At 37.2% G+C, this 24,030-nt stretch overlaps 1 protein-coding gene across 2 annotated transcripts in view; it reads left to right on the top strand.

The window, feature by feature from the left end:
• ZRANB3 (zinc finger RANBP2-type containing 3) overlaps positions 1-24,030 on the top strand; it is a 44,412-nt gene that overhangs the window by 5,848 nt on the left and 14,534 nt on the right. For both annotated transcript variants that reach the window (XM_032693438.1, XM_032693437.1), the window contains exons 2-8: positions 724-879; positions 13,982-14,000; positions 16,558-16,736; positions 19,131-19,362; positions 20,715-20,800; positions 23,241-23,412; positions 23,855-23,983. In XM_032693438.1, the coding sequence (XP_032549329.1) occupies positions 731-879; positions 13,982-14,000; positions 16,558-16,736; positions 19,131-19,362; positions 20,715-20,800; positions 23,241-23,412; positions 23,855-23,983 (966 nt within the window). In that variant the 5' untranslated portion in view covers positions 724-730. The remainder of the gene's footprint in view (positions 1-723; positions 880-13,981; positions 14,001-16,557; positions 16,737-19,130; positions 19,363-20,714; positions 20,801-23,240; positions 23,413-23,854; positions 23,984-24,030) is intronic.

Genomic DNA, 24,030 nt, shown 5'->3' with positions numbered 1-24,030 from the left:
TGGTTGTTTAAAGTCTACTGAAGTTAGAAGAGAGTTAAAAATATTTCTTCTCTACCCCTGTCCCTTGGACAAAAATGAATGAAAAATCTACATTTTTAGTCTGAAGCACACTATGAGAATTTTTATTGATTAGTTATGTGGTTCGATGTTGTTTCTTTCTGAGGAAAATAAAATTCCTTACTTTTTTTTTTATTATTATTAATTTTTATTCTTTTTTCCCCCTTCCCTCAAAGTGGGTGTATTTTTCTCTTTTTTCTGATTTGATTATTAGAATTAAAAATTTTAGAGGACTGTTGTTTCCATCCTCAGAAGGTTAAAAAGCCTATTTTTTTTCCTAGAACTCTTCTGAAAAATATTTGCTAAAAGAGTTCCATTTCAATGCCCATGAGCAAGCGCTATTTGAATGGCCAGTAACTTTCATTCATGAACAGGAAACTTCCTTACATAATGATTTCATATTTTAAAGGAAGTGATACATCCTGACCTCTTCATCTTAGAATATTTTATTGGTACTGAGGTGGTGGACTCTTCCCTCCAGCATGTGCATTATTTTGTGCTTTCCAGAGAGAATTCTCAAGAATTCTCGAGAAAAGTTGCGTAGATATTGAATATTTTGAGATGAAATGATTAGTATTGTTCCATGAAGCTTTATTTTTTTAATGCATTGCAGACCTGTCCTGCAGGTAAAGCATCTTTTTTTTTTTTTGTTTTCGTTTCCCTCAGGTTCAACATGAGTGCACTCCAGGAAACACCTACACTTGAAGCTTCTCATTCAGAAAATGTTGATGCTAAGCTGTCCTTTCTACCTGAAAGACTGAGAAAGAAGCTGCTTCCTTTTCAGGAAAAAGGCATCATATTTGCACTTCAGAGAAGTGGCAGGTAAAATCCTTGTTGCATCACATGCTAAAAATAATTATTCTAGGTAAAGAAATTAATTTTTATTTATTCAATACCAGCAGCTCTTAGCTGAGATATTACAGAAATCTTTCATAAACTAGAAGATAACATGATTTCAAATGAGGAGTTGTGGGGTTTTTTTCCACAGAGGATGAAAAATGTTTAATAATGCATTCTGCAAAAGAGAATTGTAGTACCAAAGTGATATCAACCTCCTCATGTAAAAGGAGGTTGATATCAGCGGGACCACAATTTTTGTTATGTTAATAGAGAATTCTTAAAATAAGTTAATTCACATTTGATTCTTCAGTTCTTAATGGCGTGGTAGAGCTGTTAAGGGAGTGACTAAGAGATCCTGATGCATCTGTGTGTTAATTCTATTTTAAACTTGGTACCATTCTGGCATGTAACCAGGGTGTTCTGGAGCTCCCTGAGCTGCAGCAGCAGAGCAGAAGGAGCCCTGCAGAGAGCTCAGCAAGTGCAGCAGCTGATAGGGGAGGCATTCAACAGTTAAGTACCTGATAAATCCAAAAAAAGTGGTTTGTGCAGCACAGACTGGAAATATTTTGCTGAGTAAGAACCAGTTACTGAGTTACACGGACAAAGAGGAGGGAGGGAAGTGATACTTCCACATTTATAAAATTTAGGGAACGCAGGCAATTGCAGCCTAAAGCCATGAAACTACTGTGTGCTGTTCTTTTGGAAAGTAATGGTGTTTGAGGGGACTGGCACAAGGGGAATTACAATGGAAATGGTTGTAAAGAAGGATGAAGTTAATTTCTGATCATTTTATCATCTCACTTAGAGCAAGAGGCTTAGGGCCTGAATTTGAATGTAATAAATGGAAAGCCCTTGGCTACCATGTCTCAGTTTATCTGATTTTAATAAAGAGAAGTGAAGTTTATAGAATATGCAATTGAGGTACATTTACATATACAAATAATGAAATAACAGAAGCCATTAACATTGAAGAAACTATACCCATTTAATTAGTGTAGGCTAGTAGATGTGTTTGAAAGAGGCATTATCTTTTGCAGCCTATTATATAATGTAGAGATTCCTCAGGAAGCAGCTTAACTGTAGGACTAGATCCATTTTAATCAGATATTTCTTTATTCTCTTTGTTGAAGAAGTAACAATTGCCTGCAATAAGTAATCTGAAAAAGTTTGGAATTAGGCTAATGACTCTGTCAAGGAGGGAATTATATTAGTTTCATTAGGGTTATGGGGTTTATGTTTGTTTTCTTTTTTTTCTTGAAGCCCTTCATTAACAAGACTTTTGCATAATATGACCCTGATGGTTTTGATGTGGCCTGCATATGGAAATGTGTTCATCATGATTGCAAGAAACCTCTTTCCTTGGCACACCAAATCCTGTATTTTAGCTGGGTCAAACTGGGGCATTGTGTGCCCACTCTCAGCCAGCTTCTATCAGAATTAAAATGTATTAAGTCAAACTTTCCCAAGGAGTGTTTTTCAATCTGTCCCTTGCTCATGCAGATCTATTTCTCTTTCTGTCCCAAAACAGAGAACAAAAGCCTCTGGTGCTTGCAGCTGAATTTTCTCATTAGTTTGTGAGCCCTCGGCTCACCCAAGTCTTTCCCTTTTGTGTACTCCATAATGATTTAAATCTTTTTTCAGTATCCCCAGGGGTATATTTTAGCAGGGTCTGGTGCCTTCCTGTAGAAGTGTCTTTTCTTATTTTAAAAAATATATAAACACAGGTTTTGAATTCAGCAATATGTGCATCTCAGCTCATCTCTCTTCTCTCCCCCAGGCTATGCCCTCCTTGCAGTCATCACTTAATCCAGGCTTTGCTGGAGTGGAAGGAAACTGGTGTAGAGCAAGTGCTCTCCTGTAGGCTGAAGAGATTCAATTAATTAATCTTATCTTAGGTTAGACAAACACCCAGCCTGAAAAAGGAACTTATTATTGGAACAAACTTTTATTTCTTGCATGAAAGAGGCTAGGAGTGAACTATTAATTCCCTTATCTGTTCTGAGGGTATGAAATAAATATACTGTTGTGCTTTGTGCTTTTGCTTCATTAGTAAATGAATCAAAGGCTTTTCCAGTAGATGCTCCAAGGGCATCATCTGGACTGACAGACACTGCCCAACCCTTTTCTAGGAATTGATAATTCTAGAGCCAGCAAGGCAGTGTATGGTTCAACATATGCTAAGATACCTTTTACCTCACAAACATGCCCATAAGGTAAATAACTGCAGGGCTACTTACTCCTTCCTAGAGTTTATTCTTCAGAAATGCACTTGGGAATGGCTACTTAGGGATGGATACAACATACAGTCTTTATTTATGACCTCAGACATTAATGTGCAGAAAAGATAGGTGCACACAAATTATGTCCTTGAAGACTATTTTATTTCTATTATTTTTGTTCAGTAAAGATCTAAGTTACTTTAAAAACCAGCAATAATATGTATTTATTTATTTATATGTGCTTTAAACTGTTTGTTAAATAAAAAAAACCACAGCAAACTTGTCCCTTCTAGGGACATAAACTCTTAGCAATGGGCTTAGGAAATCCTGAGGAGTCACCATGTGTTGGTGAAGAGGAGGTGGCAGTGTCTGAGCACAGTACTCTGGAAAAGTGGTAGAAGCTTGGGCAAAATACCCAAGTTACAGAGATACATGGGCAAATGATTGATAGCACTGATAAGGATTGTATTCAACCTCCTTTGAGCCCACATCTCTCTTTGAATACTATTGATTTTTACTGCTGCTGTTCACTAATGTAGCACTTGGAAACTCACAATCTCTTTTTACCATGTGTTTTTGTTTTGTATCCTCTCTTTACAGAAGTGTGGGACATCTGTCTCGTTATACAAACAGTTTGTTCTCCTGACTGCACTATAAAAGTCAGAGGTGTGCTGTTTGGAAGTTAGTCCTTGTGCTCCTGGGTGACATGTGTTCACCATATCACTAAATGCCTTATCAGGCTTCGTCATAAAAGCTGTCAGCATGGGATCTGCAAACATCATTATTTAGTATTGCTTGCCTAGTTGATGGTATCTGCAAAAGATGCCTTCAGACACACAGATATCTTTCCTCCTAGACATGCTGGCAGAACAATTTGTTTAAGCTGTCTTGCTTGTGGATGCAAAAGAGGATTTGGAGATATTTACCAGCCACGAAAATGAGCTTTTCAATTGTAACTGTGTGCTCAAACTGTTTTACTGGGGTAATCTTGTTTCCTCTTTAAGTTTTAGAGGTACTACATTAACATATATTCTGGAGATTGATTTTTAGTTTCCCATACATGCTGGCTCAATGTTTTTTATTGAGTACAGACACAGTAAAAAAGGTAAATGACCATGGATGACAGTATCAGAATATGCAGAGTTCATATCTGGTGTTAAGTTTTAATGAAAGGGTTTTAATGAAAGAATATTTGTTTTGTTAGGCAGTCCCTTTCTAGAGTAAGAAAAAGTTGTGTAGTGTTTAATATTGCTTTTGGTAGTAGGGTACAGAGAACCATTGTGACAGTGAGCTGATTAGAGAATGGAGTGTCAGTGTCCTCTATTAAAATACCAAATCAGTTGCCTGCACTTCAAAATAGTACATTTTTTCCCACTGAGTGTGTCTCTGATCTCTAGCAAGCTACACAGGAGAAACACATAGTTAATTCTTTGTTAATTAGAACAGTCTTTTACTTCAAAGACTTTATCAGTCTTTGTAGAAATTAATTCCCCCCTCCCACCCTCAGAGTAGACCAAAAAAAACCAGAGGTTCAAATAAAAATTTCCTCAAACCTTATGAACACAGGAAGGTTCTTCACTGCTGATGTAGAGCACACATAGTCTACTGAGGTTTTAGTAGCTGAACCATAAAAATGTAGCTCTTGGGCAGGAAGCAAATAGAAATGTTTAGAATTCCCAGGCACAGCCCATTGTAGGGCCAGGAATTTCTGATACGTGATATTTAAATTCTTGGGTGAATTTCTACATGAATTTCTTCAGCTTTCTAGGGTGTATTAGTCATTGAGTAGCATGAAAGGTTTAATTTCCACTTGAGTTGGGTGTCTAAGGGAGTCATAGATTTTGGAAACTGATACAGGAAGAGAAAATACGTTAAGTCCCTGCACTTCCGTGCACATTTTAGTTTGTGCTGGAGCAGTGGGGCCTTTTGTCTTACACTTTTATTTAACTATTTTTTACTTTCACTGTTATTTTTGTCATTATTACTGAGTTTGCTTCTGATTTTTATGTTGTCTATTAATCTTTCTTTGTCCTTCTGTACAATGCCATTGTTGCTTTCTGTCTTGTGTTGCCCCTTTAAGTTACCAAGGCTTTTGTTTCACTTTGCTTTTATCTTTACCATTTTCGATCCAGGATTACTGATTGTTTTGCTTTTTCAGTGTGTTTCTTTTCTTCAGTTTCTTATCTTTGATAGTGGGTATGAATAAGAAAATAGATTTGTCTTCCATTTTCATTTTGAAGCACTAAGCCCAGTTCCATGTCCATGTATCTGTTACTGTCTGATTTTTCTGTCTTTTGTTTGAAAGGTCACAGGTTGCTGCAATTCGATGTTGTGATTAAATGCAAGAGCAGCTGCTTTTTGCCATTATCTAAATTTCTTTTTGTTTTTTTTTTTTTTTTAGAATCAGCTACATGGTTTAAAGGAACACCTCTAAAAATATTTTATTTTTATAGGCTACAGGCTACTGTTGAATTTTTCCCCAGTGTTATTTATTAGTATTTCTCTCCTGAGAGACATGTCATAGTTATTTTCAGTGGAATTTTACTTTACTGTTTTCATCTATTGTAAGTCCTCACAACACTAGTTTCCATTAGTTTACTTAAATGTCCTAGTTTAATTTAAACAAGAAGCACACAATTTCATTTATACAGTGAAAACATTACCCATCAGTTCTAAACAAAGAAAAATGTAACAGAAATGGTTGGCACAGAGAGTTAGTATTTAATGGAGCTGTAGGTGTTTGATAATTCTCAGTATATTATCACTATTTATACTGATAATTACCAGTATTTATACTGATAATTACCAGTATTTATACTGATAATTACCAGTATTTAGGGAGAACATTTATATATATAATATATATATTATAAGAAGAATTTTTCTTCAAGTTTTATTCATATTGGGCCATTTTGTGCCCAATAAGTTGCTGAAAATCTTAGTGAGCATTCTGGCTATTTCCTTAATAGCACATGACAGTGAGTATTTATCATTCTTGCATGCTGCAGGGAAGGATGTAGAACTGGTGTCACTACCAAACAGAACATCCTTCAATGACTCCAAACTTTGTAGTATCATTGTTGGGGAGACGGGAGTTAATTTGAATTCTTGTTATTAAACTCATGATCAATTTGATCTTAAGGCGGAGAACTCAGAGTTCAGCATGAAGAAGATAAATTCACAGACAAGATGAAGTTAATCATCTTTTCTTTTGGAAAAATCTACTTATTCTTTTTGGTTTTGCCACACTGATATAGACAGAAGCCAAATTAATTAAATTTGCATGTTAGAAAATGAAATTCCCCTCACATTTGGAGTTTTTTTTAGTCATGTCTAGGAATATTTCTTTGAATGTTTTATTTTTATTTTAATTTGTACTTGGCAGCTTGCAGCATCAAGTGCCATCAACAAGTGTCTCCATTATTTGAATATCTTCAGGTCAGAGAGAACTGGGAATAAAAATAAAATTGTAACTTTTTTATGCGATTTCTGCCTCTAGTTCTAGTAATTTGTGGTTAGATGGTGTGAGAGAGAGATTTGAAACAAGGCACAAGTCTTTGCTAGAATAAGAAAGAAATCTTCTTTTATTCCAATATATTCAGCAACCCAGATATATAAAACTATTATAATTTTGTGATAAATGAATCCTTGAACCCTGCATAATAACAGGTGAGCAGTTGTTTCTAGTATTAGAAAACAAGACACAGAAGTAACCCCTGGGGAAAGAGAATGGAATGGCTGTTTATTGAATTTGTAGAAGATCAAACAGTTGATATATTCCAGCTCTGAGTGTCCTATGTTTTTAAAGAAAGGTGTCTTTTTTTTTTTTTTAAGACATTGGTTTGTAACGTTTCAGAGAACATTTCACATCTGAGAAGTGCCAAAGAAGAGAGAGATGATTAAATGAAGCTGCTGGCTCACAGAATGAGGTTCAGATGCAGGAAGTATGAATGAGAGACTGAGCCAAGTTCTGCAGAGCTCTCATAGCCAGGGAAGCTTGTTTGGAAGTGATGCTGGAGGAACTGGGGAAGCAATTCAGATGGGACAAAAAATGCATTGTCAGTAAGTGAATGTAGAATATAATTCAGGAGAGGAACTGTGTGGGGTTAAAAAAATAGGATTTAAGAACATAGCAAAAGCAATGGTAGTAATCTGAGTATTTGCCTGGGCTTAAATGTGGACTTGTAGCAGCAGGAGTAGAGTAGAAAATACAGATTTTCAAAATACAGGGCACAATTTGTTAGAATGGAAGAACCAAGTGAGATAGAGACAAGTGCAGGTAATAGGGTGCCAGCAGTGATGGAGAGAGGGGGAAGGGGAGATGAATTTCCTGTTAGTTGTGTGCACTGGAAGTTTGCAGAGTGAGAATCCACGAGGAAAGGTCAGAGTGGTCAACTAAAAGCATCAGGGAGAGGGAAGAATGGGAGTGATCAGGTTGGAGTGTGTGAGACAAGTGGCTTTAATGCAAGTGAGAAGTAAAGTCTTAAACAAGTATGAGTCACTTCTGACTGACTTAATGGAAGCTGGAAGAAGAGGAATAACATAAGCAGAAGGAAAAACTACCCCAAGGGTGAGTGGGTAAGCAATTTAAATCCACATATTTTCTGATGGCTTTGGGTTGTGTTGACAGGGGGACAAGTTGGAGTAGGGGAGATAAATCAATGTAGGAAAGATCAGCACAACTGCTTAGTTCAGAGATATATGTCAGAAAAGAAGTGGCATATTCTGTCAACAGGTGAATGGATAGTTGTTTTGAAGTATTTGGAATGTATAAAAGTAATTTAAAGGATTGCTATGGAGGAGGAACCAAGTGTAGGAGAAAACTCTGATCTTAAGAGCTTGGGGTACTGGAGAAAAAAAAGACACTGAATCTGGGAACTGTGAGAGACTAGTGATGAGACATTTTTCTAGATAATTCTTTTCCCTATTGTGTGATTCAGCTGAGTTTACAGGAGAAAGATGTGAAGAGAGTACTTCTGCAGCTCTTCCAGTGCAGATAAATGCAGAGGAATGCAGAGGGAATGCAGAGGTCACTTGGGAATGCAGAGGTCATTGGGAAAATCGTGACAAGTACCTGAATTTCATGGAAAGTCTGCATACTAGAGAAGACCTGCTGCTCACAGGTATTTCAGACATGCCAGGTAACAGCAAGGTTAAGTTTGCAGCCTGGATTATCAGGAGTTGAAATTCATTGATGTTATTCCAACTGTTCCAATTAAGTGAAGTCAGTTTTCCTTGCACTGAGTCAGCTGGAGAACCAGTTTGGCTCTGCAGCCGGTGACTGAATAGGTGAAGAGTTTTCACTATCACTGTTTGGTGTCTCCTTGACTGGAGTTTTCCTCCGTTAACAGTTCAGCTAATATAACCTAAAAACTTCTTGATGTCTCTGAGCTTAACCTTCAAATTGACCACTCTGATATGTGCTATTCCACATCACTGTCAAACCTAAAATACTAGAATATGTGGTCTGAGAGCTTTCAAATGTTAATAAAGCACTTTGGGTGGGTTTTTCAGTCACATGTTGAGGAGTGTTGCAGGAAAGCACAAGACAAGCACAACCATTCTCCTCTACACTCCTTTTGAGAACCACCAGCACTGCAGATCTGGCAATTTAGCGCATCTTATGTTAAATAAAAGGTTGTTTCTTTATTATTTAAGGGTTTTTAAAATAGTGTAGTTCAGTAGCAAGGGTACAGCCTATCTTACATCTCCTGGAGCACTATTTTTGGTGAAACAACCTTGATGATTTCTGCAAGGAAGTCAGCTCTTGGTTGCAGTTTTGGGGCTGTGCTGTGATTACTGACACACAAATGGAACGCCTGCTTGCGCAGTTTTATATAAAAATGTTCTAAGTTCAGATTCCTTAAATAACCCTGGGATAAGATGTTAGTGTTAAAGTGTTGGCCTGTGAGTAGGAGGCAAATTATATGTTGTAGCGTTATATAAAACTGACTCACATGAGTAGGTGAGAATCCCAAGAATATCAGGACACCCACACTGGTGAAAGAAAGACGTGAGCTTCCTCTGTACAACATGTTCCAAAGCCTGCATTAACAAAAAACAGCTTTCATTGGCTTCAGTAGTAACAATTTTTTTCAGTGTTTTAAAAAATTAAGTGCTACCGCTTGGACTGTTTGCCTTGGAAAATGCATTTGAAATGAAGGAGTTTGTTCTGACAAAGCTACCTGCAGTTCTAACTACTGGTTTTTCTGGATAAATAGGTGTTGAAAATCAGTCAAGAAGTTAAATTATCCCCACAAGCAGGCAATAGGTGTATTGGATTGCTGTGCCCTTTGGCTTTTAGTCCTCCCTATGAGGAAGCACAACTGTCTAGTTTAGAAAGGATATGAGTGCAAAAGATTTCTGTAGTTATAAGAAACCTTTATCACCAACTGTATGATTTAGTGGGATCCTTGGTTATACAGACCTTATACTTGTGCTAGTGTGGTGTTAGTCGATATTCCTTCAAGAGCAAAGTTCAAAATGAGATTCTTTCTCTTTATGAAGATCCCTTGCTGAAGTAGCCATAATTAATATGAGAGACTTTGCCTGTATTCTTTGCTTGGTTAATAGTGCTGACATTTCAAAAAGGGTGACCTGAATGTAACCCAGACACACAGAAATAGAAGTGACTTTAATTTAAACATTTGTTCTTCCCTGAAACTCATTTTATGAAACTCTTTGAGCGCTACCCTCTCTCTGATGCAGTCTATTTTTGTGTGCCTATATGGCATATGCCACAGGAGCTTAACCTCAGTTTCCTCCTGCTTCTCCAATGAGCTCATCTGCATAAAATTTTCAAGATCTGTTTCTCCTTCTGCTTTGCAAAGTTGATTCCAATCTTCTTGACATCAACACAACCAGGAGCTTTTCCTGGGCTCTTTGAGGTTTGAGAACTTACTCTTTTTGTCCTTCTAGAGACAGAACTTTACTGATGAGAGCTTTCAGAGGGCTCAGGTTTGGGTTTCTTTCTTAGTTCCTTCACCTGTTCTATGCTTACTTCTGGTTTCTCTCCTGGGTTTGGCAGTAAAAATCTGTAAGTGCACCTTTGCTTGGTGCTCGATACCTTTACAAGACTGTTCTGTGACAATCTGGTTCTGACTCATCCAGCTTTGTGTGGTCCCTTAAATTAAGGGATTCTCTGCATTTAGAAGAAATCTTCACACACAGCGATGGGTTTTGTGTGTAACCTCAGGTGCTTGCATTTGTTCTGTTCAGGGTGGGGATCAGCAGCAGGGTTTTGGAGCTCTGTGCACCTGAGGTGAACCAGCACACAGACCTTGCTCTCTGTGTGTGTGCTCGCTTACCAGCGTACTGCCTGTGGCTCTTTGAGTTTGCATTTTAAAGGAAAATGTAGTTTTATTTTAGAGATAATACATCTCAAAATGAAAGGACTATTAACTCCTAGTAGAGACTGAACTATGGTTCCTTTCTGTTTATGCAAGATACTCCTGTGTCTAAATGTGTCCTGTGACCATTGCTGACCCTACAACTGCAGAAGGGTTGTGAATCGTAGGAAGGTTGTAGCAGCATGTGCAGTGCATCCCAATGAGATCCTGGTGCTTTCTGCTTGGAAAAAATAGCAGATTTCCTTGATGAATGGACAGAGATTCAAGTAAAAGCCACACAATTCGCTCTGAAGAAGGGAGACCTTTGAAAATGAAATGGGAACGAATCTGAAAGAATTTGCCATTGACTGTGGTGCTTTTTGCAGGATTGGGCTTTGCTGCTGGAAGTGCAACTGAGACATCCAAACGGATTTTTTTCCATGCTTTTCTGAAACTTTTGCCCATGTGGGCTGAGCTTATAACAGGATATGAATGTGTGTATCATAGCTCTGATTTATATTCTTGGATGGAGCTATTATTAAGGTGTCATATGAACAGATGGGACATGAATGATGAAGCTCAGATTGGGTAACTACCAGTTGAGAGGAAATGACTAATTGAACTTCAGAGAACAAGAAGTCTGTCTTCCTGCAGTCAAAATATGTGAAACAAAAATACATATTTGTCCCTTCAGTGTAGCTGAAGGTCTGTTTCTTCTGCTTTGACAGCACGGAACCTTTCTGTCCGTGGTGGCAGCTTGTCTGACTGCAATAATATAGATTGTACTGAGGGTTGGTTTAAATAGAGGCTGCATATTTCTAAGATTATGTAAAATATTGCTTTTTAACAGCTTAATGCAATTATTAGACACCTTGTGAGTTCTGTGGGATGTGGGCTCTGATGATGGGCAAGTTCTTTACATTTCAAATCTAATTGTTGTGATTATAAACTGGGAACACTTGATGATTTTCCTCCCGGTAATATAAGCTGTTTGTCATTGCCCGGGAATCTAATGGAAAAAATTTGGACTTACCTTTTATAAGCATCTCAAAGCATCTTTGCTTTCTTTGCTTAAGATGTTAAGCATCTTTGGGATTCTTATTTTTGGGCTGTGAAAGCTACACAAGATGAATGCTCTAAAATGCATTATGTCATAAAATAAATCGAATATCCTCCATTTCCATTTCCACTTACATTAGTTTTATTAACTTCTAGCTGTATCATAAACTCAACCTGGTGTGCCATGTCAAAATTTTATCAAGTGTGAGTGTCAATAATGTTAATTAATTGGCATAAATTAGCAGTTTAAAAACCGTAGCACTTCAGGAATTGGAGTGTGAAGTGTGTGGATCAAAGCAGTGATTCATGTTGCTAAGTGTATCATAACAGAGAGCTTGACACCTTCAGATACTTTAACTGGAGCTTTAAAAAGTTTTGCTGCTGCTACATAAGAAGTTTCACTTCAGACATATTAAGTGGAAGTTAATAACCATGAAAACTGAAGATACTCTGTAGCACCAAAGGTTTTATGGGTGCAGTCTGAAAATGAGGGCAGAAAGAAAACCAGAACAATTTCTTAGTCGTCAGCAGATACTCAAGTCATCAAAGCTTAAGTGGCTACAGTTCACCCTAATGGAAAAATCTAGTTTTATGGAAAAAAAAATCTGTGCCTGTGGTTGACCTAATTCTAAAGCTTTTTGGTTTATTTGCTATTCAGCTTCTAATTGTCAGAGTGATTTGTAAATCGCTCTGAATTTCTTCATTGTAGCCTGTTATCCTGAAATTGAAAAAGGAGGGTCCAAATAATTCCCATATGCCAAATAACAGTGCAATAGGATCTCGTATATTCTCACTTCGATTTGTGTGTCTGAACTGGCATAATTAACATTACATTATTTATGCAATTCTACTGAAATTTTAGTTGATGTGCTGAGAAATCCTGTATTTGTCAGCACAAGTTGGCAAGGAACATTTGTGTTCCTGTCCTCTTTTCCACATTTCCTTACAACAGATGCTACTTGGTTATTGCTATATTTGTACTTTTGCCCTGATATCCTTATATTAAATAATTTTTATTGAAGAAGTTCTGTGGTTTATTCTTGAGATGCCTCTACTCTGTGTCTAACTGTTGTAGTCTCACTTATTTTCTGTGTTTGTGTAAGAAGTACAACTGCAACAGTAGGTTATTGTGAATTCCAATTTATTTCAGGCCTCAAACTGTTTTTAAAAAACATGATTAATGTACTGAAAGCACATTAATGTTGTTGGCCTCAAAGAATCTGCAGAAAAAAAGACTTGTTTTGTAAACTTCAGCTCGAGCAATTAACAATGAGTATTTAATGGAAAAAAATCAGTCTTGGAGCAAAACCTGCCATTTTAAAATTAGAATTGTGTCTTAGTTGTCTGCAAGTAAATGTCTTTGCCCAGCTGCAAATCACAGGCATTAATGCCCCAGACTCAGGAGTTGCCACTAAAAATAGTTCTCTTCCTGCTTTTTTTTTCCCTTTGGAAATCTGCAGACTTGGGGGCTTTTCCTTGTGTTTTCTTCCTTTGTTTTCATTGCTCCATCCCTAACAGCTGGGGGGGAGGGGGTTGCAAAGCAATTGCAAATACATAGTTTGTTATTTATAAGGAATTGAGTTGTATAAGAATTAATTTTTAATTAATTTTTTACCTCAGTTGAAAGAAACTGGGGAAATGGGTAGACACTGGAATTTGCACTGGCAGACAGAGGGTACACATAGAATCAAAGAATGGTTTGGATTGGGAGGGATCTTAAAGATCATCAAGTTCCAGGATGATGAAGAAGCTTTCATGGGCTAGAAACATTTAAGGTCCCCTAGAGCCTCTTTGAGCTAAAAATGTACATAATAAACTAAATAACTTAAAGCACCTTTTGAGAAATTCATATCAAAGGTGGCATTTAATGTTTAGAAAATGTAAATTAACAGAATTTACCAGTTTAGGCTGGAGACTTGGAATTGTCATTGTCTTTGCGTGGAGTAGTTACCAAGTGACTCCAAAATGGGCAAAAAATCAAATTCATTTTCTAATAATTTAGCTGGTACAATTGGTGGGGGAGAGGGAGTGTCTGCTTCTATTTTCAAACAAATGTGACAGCTCGGGAAAGCAGATTTTTAAAATCAGTCTGACATATAAATAATCTTTAATCATGAAGCAGCAGAAGGACCGTTGTTTCTGAAAGACAAAACAACCCTGAAGATGCACTTCCTGCCTTGAAAATGTCTCCTAAGATTACAATTAATGTATCATTAGACCTAAGCAGCAATTGCAAGTTCTCCAGTAATGCTCACAAATTGAATGTACATTTCTAGAACAATTGGCAGCCTTTCAAATTCAGACCAAATTCACTTTTTTTAGTTGACACCTGGAGGAGTGAAGTCACCTTTTTTCCTTTCATTTGTTCTGCAAATCCACAACTTAAATTTATAGTAATCCGTTTGTAAGTATTGTTTTATTTGTTATATTTAGTATTAATTTCTGCTTTCCCCCCCTCTCTTTTCATTTCTTTTTCAGGTGTATGATTGCTGATGAGGTAAGTGATGTTCCTGTTCCTCTAACACCATTTTGTGTTAACGTTCTTCATGCAGAGGTGACTTTTTTTGTTTGAGAGATGTGGGCAGAAAGGCTGGTAATGAAAGCAGCCTAATTCCTGTGATAGTCAGCAGATATTCTGGAAATACCTAACTGAGGAAAAAATTGAATCCTGACATGAGTTTAAAAGAATGTTTGAGAAAACTTAGAAAGTTCCTTTTAGCTGCATTTAGGTAGGTTAAATCTCTTGAATTCTTAAATCTTAAAAACTTTAATTCAGGTGATTTCTTTTAAGCACTGTATAATTGCATTCTTAATGGACTAGTGGACATTCCTGATCCAAAGAGATTTTTAACAGATATGGTTTCCAAGGATGAATTTTCTTAAACTCACTGATCAAGTGGTGATAGTGAAATTCATTGCTTCCATACATTTGAAAATTCACACTGTATTCCGTAGTAGGAAAATCTGAGTCCAGCATTTCTTCCCACAGATAAAACATTTTTGTAATAATGCTCTTGCTGTGTCGTCAGTGTAAAACCTTTCTGAAAGAGCGGTAATATTTGGGGATTGATGTAGTCTCCCTATTCTAATTTGGCTTTTCTTGGCACACCAGGAGGGAGAGAGAGATGGATTACTGGGATTTAAGCATCTCCTCATACTAGAAAAATCTCATTACAACTGGAGATAAACTGGCATAGAATGTGAAATTTCTGCAAACCGTGAAGAATACAAACGTATTCAGGGGAAGAGAAAAGAGAAGCTTGGGAAAAATCAAAATACCAGCAGTATATTTGTTTATTAAAAAAAAAAAAATTCTTATTTCCCTCCTTGAATGAGAAAATGAGCTCTGTGTAATTATGTGAGCGGTAAAAAGTCCTGCAAGATATATTTATTGCAAAGTAAATAATGTATATTTTGTAATGACAATAGGTCTGGCACTGGAGGAAGTATTGAGCAGTGGGATATCCTGAGCTTTTTGACTGTCTCTAAAATAAGAGAATGTTGGGGAAAGAAAATATCAGTATTGCGAGTTTGTATACAAAGAGAAGCTATGTATGAAAACTGGAGATCATAGAATTACTGTACATATACCTGCATTGTGTAACTATGTAAAGGTTAAAGTAATATATAAGAGTGTTTTTGAGAGGTATTCTAAAAATACATTTCCATTCTTCCCTGCAGTGAGGACAGATGTTTTTCCCTCAAAATTTCAGCTTTTTTTATGTCACCCATTTCCATGATGGAGAAAGATAAGTTTATCTCAAAAAACAAGGCCATAATATATGGTCATGGGTGCACTGATGCCAAGAACCCTGCTTTTACTCCTTGCTCCTTTCAGCTCAGTTGTATGGATCATCACCAGGGACTGGGCAGTCTGAGTTAGGGAGACAACTGTGGCAACAAACTAAAAATTAATATTATTTTGTTGGGTTTTTTTCTTTCATTGGGATTTGTTTTCAGCTGGCCTGAGAACTCCTGGTGACACAAGGGGAGCTTTCAGGAAAATTTTAATGAAAACTTGGCAATTTTGAACAAAAACTTAGTATCATAGCAGCTCTGATTATTTTTATTTCTAGTAATAGTAGAAAGATTCGTTATGTTTTCTTCTATACCTGGGAAATCCCTCCATTATATCATTACATCAGTCCACTTAAACTCCATACAGGAGATGAGAATTGTTGTTTTGTATCTCTGCTGTGAGCAGTTGGACAGGAGCAAATGAACTCCAATATCCACTGGATTCCATGGAAAACCTGCGCAGAGTATTTTAAGGCCAGTCTCTGCTTTGGTGTTTAACAGGAGTCTGTAACTATCTCTTGCCATGTGAACAAACCCCTAAATTCTAGATATTATATTCATCTGTTACTGTCTGTGGTCATAACTCATGGACAGCCTTCCTACCGTGACAGTATGAACCAAGTACTTTCTTGTTATATACATGTATTGAATCGTTACCCATCACCTTGTCTGTAAATGTGAATTCTGACTGTGTGGACTTCCCACTCTGTGTTCCAGACCAAAGAGAACCCATTAGCTCTGGTGAATGAGAACAGTCGTTCCTTTTTGTTGACCTACTGGTTCAAAACCAGAGTTGTTCACACAGACCCTTGTTTGTTCTCCAGTTGCCTCTGTTTTTATGTTACAAAGGCATCCTATATTTTTCTTTCCTTTGCATAATCTTTAAAAAAATGGGGTTTGTACCTTAACATGTACTCTTAACATGTTAAAGAGTTTGATCTTTTTTGGTCTATACTATTAAGACCTGAACTGAAAATCTTCTGAAAAGAATGGAAATGCTTCTTTTGGCTTTAATGAGCAAACTAGATATAACAAATGTATTAATCCATTTTAACAGAAACATCTTGTTTCATAAAGGATGATCTGTGGTAGCAAGTGATAATTAAACAGGTGATTAATTAAACTATGTGATGAGCTCTTTGACTTGGTTTCCTTTAGCTGGCTCTGTCTTTGCAAATTCTTTTTAGGTCTTCTGAGTGGAAGATGCTTTCTGAGCTGAGACTTCTGTGTTTAATCTTGTTCTTTTCTTTTCCCAGATGGGGCTGGGTAAAACCATTCAAGCAATTGCCATTTCATATTACTACAAAAATGAATGGCCTCTCCTGATTGTGGTGCCTTCCTCTCTGAGATACCCTTGGGTTGATGAGATGGAGAAGTGGATTCCAGAGCTCTCTCCAGACGACATTACCATCATCCAGAACAAAACTGATGTCGGGTGAGTAAAATTGGTTATTCTTCTGTGGAAAGCCTTGTTCTCTACCCCCTGCTCAAGGAGGGCCACCCTTTGGGATGTCAGATAAACCCCCTGGAATATCAGATATACCCTCTGGAATATCAGCCACTCCTCCCAGTTTTGTGTAATTTTTTTATAGCAGTTACTCATTTTCTTTGAAGTTGAGAGATCTGGTTTTTTGCAAAGTAGCAAGTGCTTGTCTGCTGAAAATTTGATGCCTTCAGTGTGTCTCAGATTGAACATACACAGTTATTTCTCAACTCTGATGAATTCATTAGCTTCTGTGAAACATTTTTTGAAAACTTCTGGTAACATTACAAAATGAGGAGGTAATTACTGTTAAAATTCTATTTAGTGCACTGAGAAAATCTGTAAGTTAGAATAAGTAATCCCTACATAACTGAAAAGGTCATCGTGACCTAGGCTTTCTATCTTTAGACTTAACAGCATGAATCCATCAGAGAGACTACGTGTGGTGTGTTGGTAGAATAACTCCCCTGTAACCCTGAATTACAAGGGTTTTTTAGTCTGCTTTACTGTAAATGACTTGGGTGGTTTCATGGTAATGTTTGGGTGTTGTTCTAAAACTTCAGTATGAGGGAGACTGATCTTCTTGTGGTCTGGGGAGCATCAGAAAGTGACTTGACCACCAGGACGTGCCACTTGGAACCTTCCTTGTGGGAACCACAGAAATCCAACTGAAAAGAGGTTAGAGCTTAATTGCTGCTGATAGTCAAGATTTAAGTTTATCATTGGAATATGAGAACTAAAATGAGCCTTTTTTTTAAGCTATTTAACTAAAAGGCACTTAATGATTACAGTGCTGAATGTAGAAAGGGGAAATGTGGAGTAAGAAAAATGATGGCAAAATTAAATGGCAAACAAAATCCTGTTCGTTTTATATTTTAAGAGTTTTTTCAATGAGTACACCTTAACCATTATCACTTTTTCAACAACAAGGAAAGATGAAAACTCGGGTTACTACTTGTTTAAACTTAATTCCCATGAGGCTTCCTAGCCACAAGTGAGGTTTGTTCAACTAATTAATATTTTAACATTAGAAAGTGTTTTATGCATTTGCAAGAAAATGCAAAAATACAACTGCCAAACTTGGTTTAGCATTTTGTTACATTCTGCTTCCATATGTTCAGCTTTGATTTCTCTCAGTTCAATCCTTTGCTTTTCTTCAAAACTTCAGCAAGTAAATTTACTGTCCGAGTGTTGTTTGACTTTTTGATTTAAAGGGGTTAAAATATACTTAGGTATCAATTAAGGTTCTTGTAATTTCTAGCAAAATTTGAAATTGGATGTATCTTGAATAAATTGGTTCCACTAAGAATAAATAGATTTATTTGTAAATTTTTATACACACTTCACAAAGGGATAGAGGATATTCTTGTTTTCCTGGTTGCTCCATTTCTCAGTACAGAACAGCCAGAGTCTGTGGTGCAGTGACCACAGTGCTCCAACCATTGCCTCTTCCATAGCCAGCAGCATCAGTGTGCACATGCACACACTCCCTTCCTCTTAAATGCTCAAGGAAACTTCAACTTGGTTTTTTGATCTCTTGCTACTGAAGAAAAGACAAAAATCATGCCAGCAGAGCAGTGGTGCCTGACAGATGGGTACACCAGCTCTGACCCTCATTCTGGTGATTTCTGTCAAACAGCTTTCAGTTCCTGTGCTGCTCAAAGGCTCCTGAAGGGCCACAGTGCTCTCTAGTGATTTTAAAATCAGTTTGTGGACCTATATACATCCCTACATTTATTATGATGAGTTCATTTCCAATTAAATACTGATTTTTCATCTTGTGCCTTGTCGGTTCCCTGCTTCCAAGTTTTTTGTTTTCTTCATGTTCTGTTTGAGCAAAAAAGCTGGATAGAGAGCTCTGGCAGGAATGTTTTTTCCACATGGTTGAGGTTCAGGCAAGACTGTACTTTTACAGTGCCCAGATACTCAGGGACAGTCTAGACAGTCATCTTAGGATGCTGTACCCAGAGCAGTAGAGGGCTTGCACAGAGACATTATTGCTTCAGGTGTTTGGGTGCTGATACTGTGTGTAACTTGTTATCCAGAAAGTGGATTTGTCCCATGTGATACTGTGGGCACAGGTTGAAGCAATACAGCCAGATACATGAAAGTTCTTTTAAATGCAATTTATGGCTTCTGAAAATGATGATGAAATGTGTGTGTGAAAAGTGTGAGACATTTTAAACACAAAAACCAAAGTTAATTGTTCACCTGACAGCCCACTAGTCAATCAATCCAAAAAGAGACATACATACCTTCCTAAATTGATTTTTTATCATTTCTTTGCCATACTGCTTTTCCTGCAATGAAAATTTACCAAGAAAGCTTGTGGATTTTCTCTTTTAGGGGAATATCAACCAGCAAAGTAACGATTCTGGGGTATGGCCTGTTAACTTCTGATGCACAGACTTTGATAGACACTTTGTACAGGCAGAACTTCAAGGTGGTTGTGGTTGATGAGTCCCACTACATGAAATCCAGAAACGCCACCCGCAGCAAGATCTTACTGCCAATTGTGCAGAAAGCTCTGAGAGCTGTGCTTCTTACTGGGACTCCTGCTCTGGGAAGACCTGAAGAGGTATTTGATGTCCTGTGTTGTGTTTTGGGGCTATTATAAGGGTGGTGTCTGCAATAAATGAAGAGTTCTGTAGTTTTCTTGAGTGTATACAATTCCGTGCATTGTGACATCCAGAAGTGCACTGGCTGCCTTGAGAGGCACAAGTACAAGAAACTAAACTGATGTATTTTTGTTTCAGTTGGTTTTACAAACTTATTTCAAGCTTGTGCACAGGTGACTTGAGACAGTGCTTCTTGTAAGAAATTAATCTCACAGGTAACAGATTGTTGAGTGAAATAGAAAATAAAGACCCTGAGTAGAGAACTGTTTGTTTCCTCTGGGTAGGAGACTCTTTGCTGGACAAGAACTTGTATTAAATCTTCTACCTCATCATCTGATGTAGGAAGTCCTTGGTTTTTCGCTGAATATTCCTGGTGTTCATATAAGTGGAAAAAATATATCCTGTGCTTGTTGCAGTCCAGAAAGACAAATTTTGTCTTCCTCTTGAAGGAAGTTCAGTTTATGGAGTTAGGGAGGAGCAGAGAGGAAACCAGAAAACACTTGGATTTTTTACTGAACCCAAGAAAACTACCTTTTTTTATCAAGTGTAGAAATAAATTAAATATAAGAGCTGATTTGTATCCAGAGAACCTGTAAGAGTTATATAAATACTTTACATTTTAGAGTTTCTTGCTGTGTAAATAGAACTTACACCAAGACCCTTTAATAATTTAATTTGTTCGGAGAGCTTATAACTGGAGAAAGATATCCAGTGTATGGAAAAGGGCTTGTTATATCATGAATGTTTGCTTAAAATTTGAGAACAAATATTTGTATCTCCGGGTGTGGATAATTATGAAACTTCCTGCACAGGTACAGAAGACATTAAACCAACCCTGGATGGAGAACTGAAGTTAGCATGTGTAATACCTTTATATAGTTCAATGATTGGGGTTTTTGAAGTAAAATTTAAGAATGAGTAGGTTTTTCACATATTTTAAGAAGCAGACTACTCATGCAGTACCTGCACTGAAGTTTTGCAGAAGCCCATGTACCTGGCAAATGATAAAAGCTGTACTTCTAGGAATAGCATCTTGGCATTCATGTTTTCTTGTTCAATATAAATCTTTCCCAAGCCATCAGTGCTGTGTTATGGTGCTCAGGGTGCTCTGCTCTCTGAGGATTTCCCACAACTGTCCTGCCTGAAGGCACATGTACTCCCATGGAATTGTGCTCATGGGCCAAGCTGTGTATTTTTGTGCAGCTATAGAATGTAGACTTAACACAATAATCAGTTAGTAATTATTTCTGAATAGTCTTACGTTTGCAGGCAAGTTTTAATTTTTCACCATTGCTATTTTTTTTTAATACAGCTTTTTATGCAGATTGAGGCACTATTTCCAAGAAGATTTGGAACTTGGAGTGAATATGCTAAAAAATACTGCAATGCTCGTGTCAGGTATTACTAGAATTGCTTATTTATTTTCTTATCTCTGGTTATTATTTCTGTGATTTTTCTTGCCATGTGAAGTGAGACAATCAGTAGGTAGTACCTCTACTGCTGTAACACACCATCCTGCTTGGAAACCCAGGGTCAGGTACCATCTCCTCCATCTAAGAGGATTGGAAAAAGGATTACCTTTATTAAATTGATAAATTCCACTTTTATTAAATAAAAGTAAAAGCTGTTAAAGTTTGAAATACAGTTTAAGTGCCAGCATTCTCTTAAGTAAAATTATTTACACATTTACTTTTGTTATTGTGAAGTGTGTAGGTTTTACCTTTAGACCTGGAGTTTTTGACTCTCAGTCTTATGTTCATGTAATAATTTATATCTCCCTTTATTGTGGGATCCAGGTTTTTTGTTATCCCTCAATACCTGAGTGGAAAAAAAAGTCCAATACTTGTCTCTTTATTTTACAGCTTTACTGAATAAAAGTAAGTGAATAAAACTCCCCAAAGCACAGTAGTGTTTGTAATTCTGTTTGAGGGATCCAATGTAGCCACTGCAATTCCTGTCCACCCCTCTGCCTCCAATTTGTGTAGTGACATTGCTCATTACGCACTTTTCCCCACATGTAACTCATGAATTTTAACCCATTTTTCTCTCTTGCATCTTTCATGAGTTTATGTGTTTCATGTGCTTTGAGTTATTAGTTTAAGGAGGATTCATCTCCCTCTGACTTGCCTCCCTCAGCTTTATTTTAATGATGGTTTCTCTAGCTATGATCTAAAGCAGAGGGGATAGAAGCAGCTCCAGTTTAAAATGCTTGCTTTTACCCATCTGACTCCATGTTACAATCTGGAATGTGAGAAGTTACAAGAAGGGAAGAACCTTTAAAAAATTTCTTAGCTAAAAAATTTCATATCTCCAACTTCTCATGTATTCAAAATAACAGATTTTTGTCAAGTAAATTAGCTGGCAGTTAGGTTTAATTTTTACAGTAATAATGACATAGTTTCATTTTCATAAAACTTGTTTTTCTCCCTCCATCATACACATTTTATCAGTATTTAATTTCAAATACCATGGAAGAGCACTGTCTAATTTTCAGGCAGAGAAATGCTATTTTTTCCATGGTGTTTTGACTGAATGCATCTGTAATTTTCACACCACAAGTGTGTGTGGGCACAGCCTGGTGTAGCTACTCAATCAGAGACGATTAACTTATTTTTGGAATACCATAAATGTAATAAAAATTAAGTTCAGGGTTTGGCAGGCTTCAGGGGAATAACTTTTTGTTCATGGCTTGGCTGAAACAAAACATCCTGTGGTAATAAACTCCGTAGATTTATTTTGTGCATATATTTTATGTTGTGGGTGGTTTTCACTGAGGTGTTCATAGACACCCGTTTGAAAGGTGAGGTCCAAACTATTCCTGGGAGGATTTGCATCCATTTCTGTTATATCCCCAGTGAAGATGGAGGGAGGAGACCTTTACAAGGACAGCCATACAAACAGAAAAGCAGGGATATGAGCAGGAGGTGCTGCAGCATTCCCAGTGTGTTGTGCCAATACTTCACCAGTCAGAAGTGATTCCCTCAGCCACTTTCCCAAGTGATTGTAGTCAATTAGAACACTGGTGATAAGCTCAGTAAGACTTCAAATTATCTAGTCTTTTTTTTTTGATTTTTTAAAATAAAAATTACATGCTTGCAACATAATCCTCTGACTCTAGAAAATGCTACCTGGGCTCTTCTCCAAAGGCACCAAAATCTCTCATTTTCATTATTTCATTACCTTTTGGCAGTGTTGACAGTGCAAAGCTGCTGTTCCTGCTGCAACCCTTCCTTAAAAACAGCAAAGAAAGAATAAGGAAAACTGAGTTAATAAAGTCTTTCTCTTTTCAACCTTTAGCTTTTTAACATTAAACCTACTTCCTCTATGTAACCATGCTTGTTAAATAGTATTACATGTAAAGACAATACCTTAAGCTTTAAATCCTCTGACAGTAACTAGGAAGGAATTCTCAGGGAGGGAAACAAAGGAATATTAATGGTGATACTTTCAGTTTTTGTGATGACTTTCCTGCCTATAATGTAATAAAGAATATTCTCATGGTAGTACATTCTTCTTATGAAACAAGAGTTCCAAAATCATGCCTGAAACTTCTGCTTCCTGTGGACACTGCAGTGCAGTGGGATTAGGCAGAGGATTGTGTGCAGCTGATGGATGGTAATTCCTGCTGGCAGTGGGGTCTGTTGGGAAGTTGAAGCAGCTCTGACTTCAGCACTGGAAGGAATCAGAGAGAAAACAATCACCTCTCTGACACAAACAGGAGCTCCAAGGGTTGTTACCCAGCACGCTTCCATATCTAATAACCTGTCTTAAAATTAATTACAGACTGAAGTTTTCCACTGAATGTGGAAGATCTAGTGTTGATTTTTTTCATTTCCAGGTTTTTTGGGAAAAGAGCTCAATGGGACTGTAGAGGGGCTTCAAATTTAGAAGAACTACATCAACTTTTAAGTGCAATAATGATCAGAAGACTGAAGAATGATGTTCTAACTCAGCTGCCTCCCAAAGTCAGGCAGCGCATTCCCTTTGACCTCCCTCAGGCCGCAGCAAAGGTACATTTTTGCTACATTTTTGGTACACTTTTGCTACATTGCTACATTTTGGTACATTTTTGCTACAAACACATTTGTTAGGAAACAGGAATATCTGTGTATCCATCTCCATTTTATATATGTGCATGTGTGTTGTTATGTGCAGTTACAAAGACTGAGTGACTATAAAGCATGGTGTGTCTGTTATTCTCTTTAAAATATAACACAAAGAACGTTACAATTTTTTTTTGCATCAAAGATAAAATTTGTCCTCATTTTAGTACAATCTTTTTTTCTGTCTTCCTTTCCCGTAGATTTTGAATCCTGCAGTTACTTTTGGCCAAATTTGACAGAGTTCTCTAAAGCACTCAGTTCCCAAACATTTCATGCTTGGAATGTACATGTTGAGGTTGAATGTGCTTTGTACTGTGTCTGTAACCACCTGGTCTCTTCTGCCTACTAGAATTTGAATGCCACTTTTGCAGAGTGGGAGAAATTAATGAGAAACCTGAATCCAGATGCCACTGAAAGCCACTTCTCTCAGGTCATGAATCTGATCACACGGATGTACAAAGAAACAGCCATTGCCAAGGTGAGTGTGAAAGGCTTTTCTTAATAAAAGAATTGCTCTGTTTTGCC

Source organism: Chiroxiphia lanceolata, chromosome 7 (assembly GCF_009829145.1).
Source record: "Chiroxiphia lanceolata isolate bChiLan1 chromosome 7, bChiLan1.pri, whole genome shotgun sequence".
NCBI classification, from domain to species: Eukaryota; Metazoa; Chordata; class Aves; order Passeriformes; family Pipridae; genus Chiroxiphia; species Chiroxiphia lanceolata.
The sequence above is the reverse complement of the archived record's forward strand: the minus strand, read 5'-3'. Positions and strand labels throughout refer to the sequence as shown.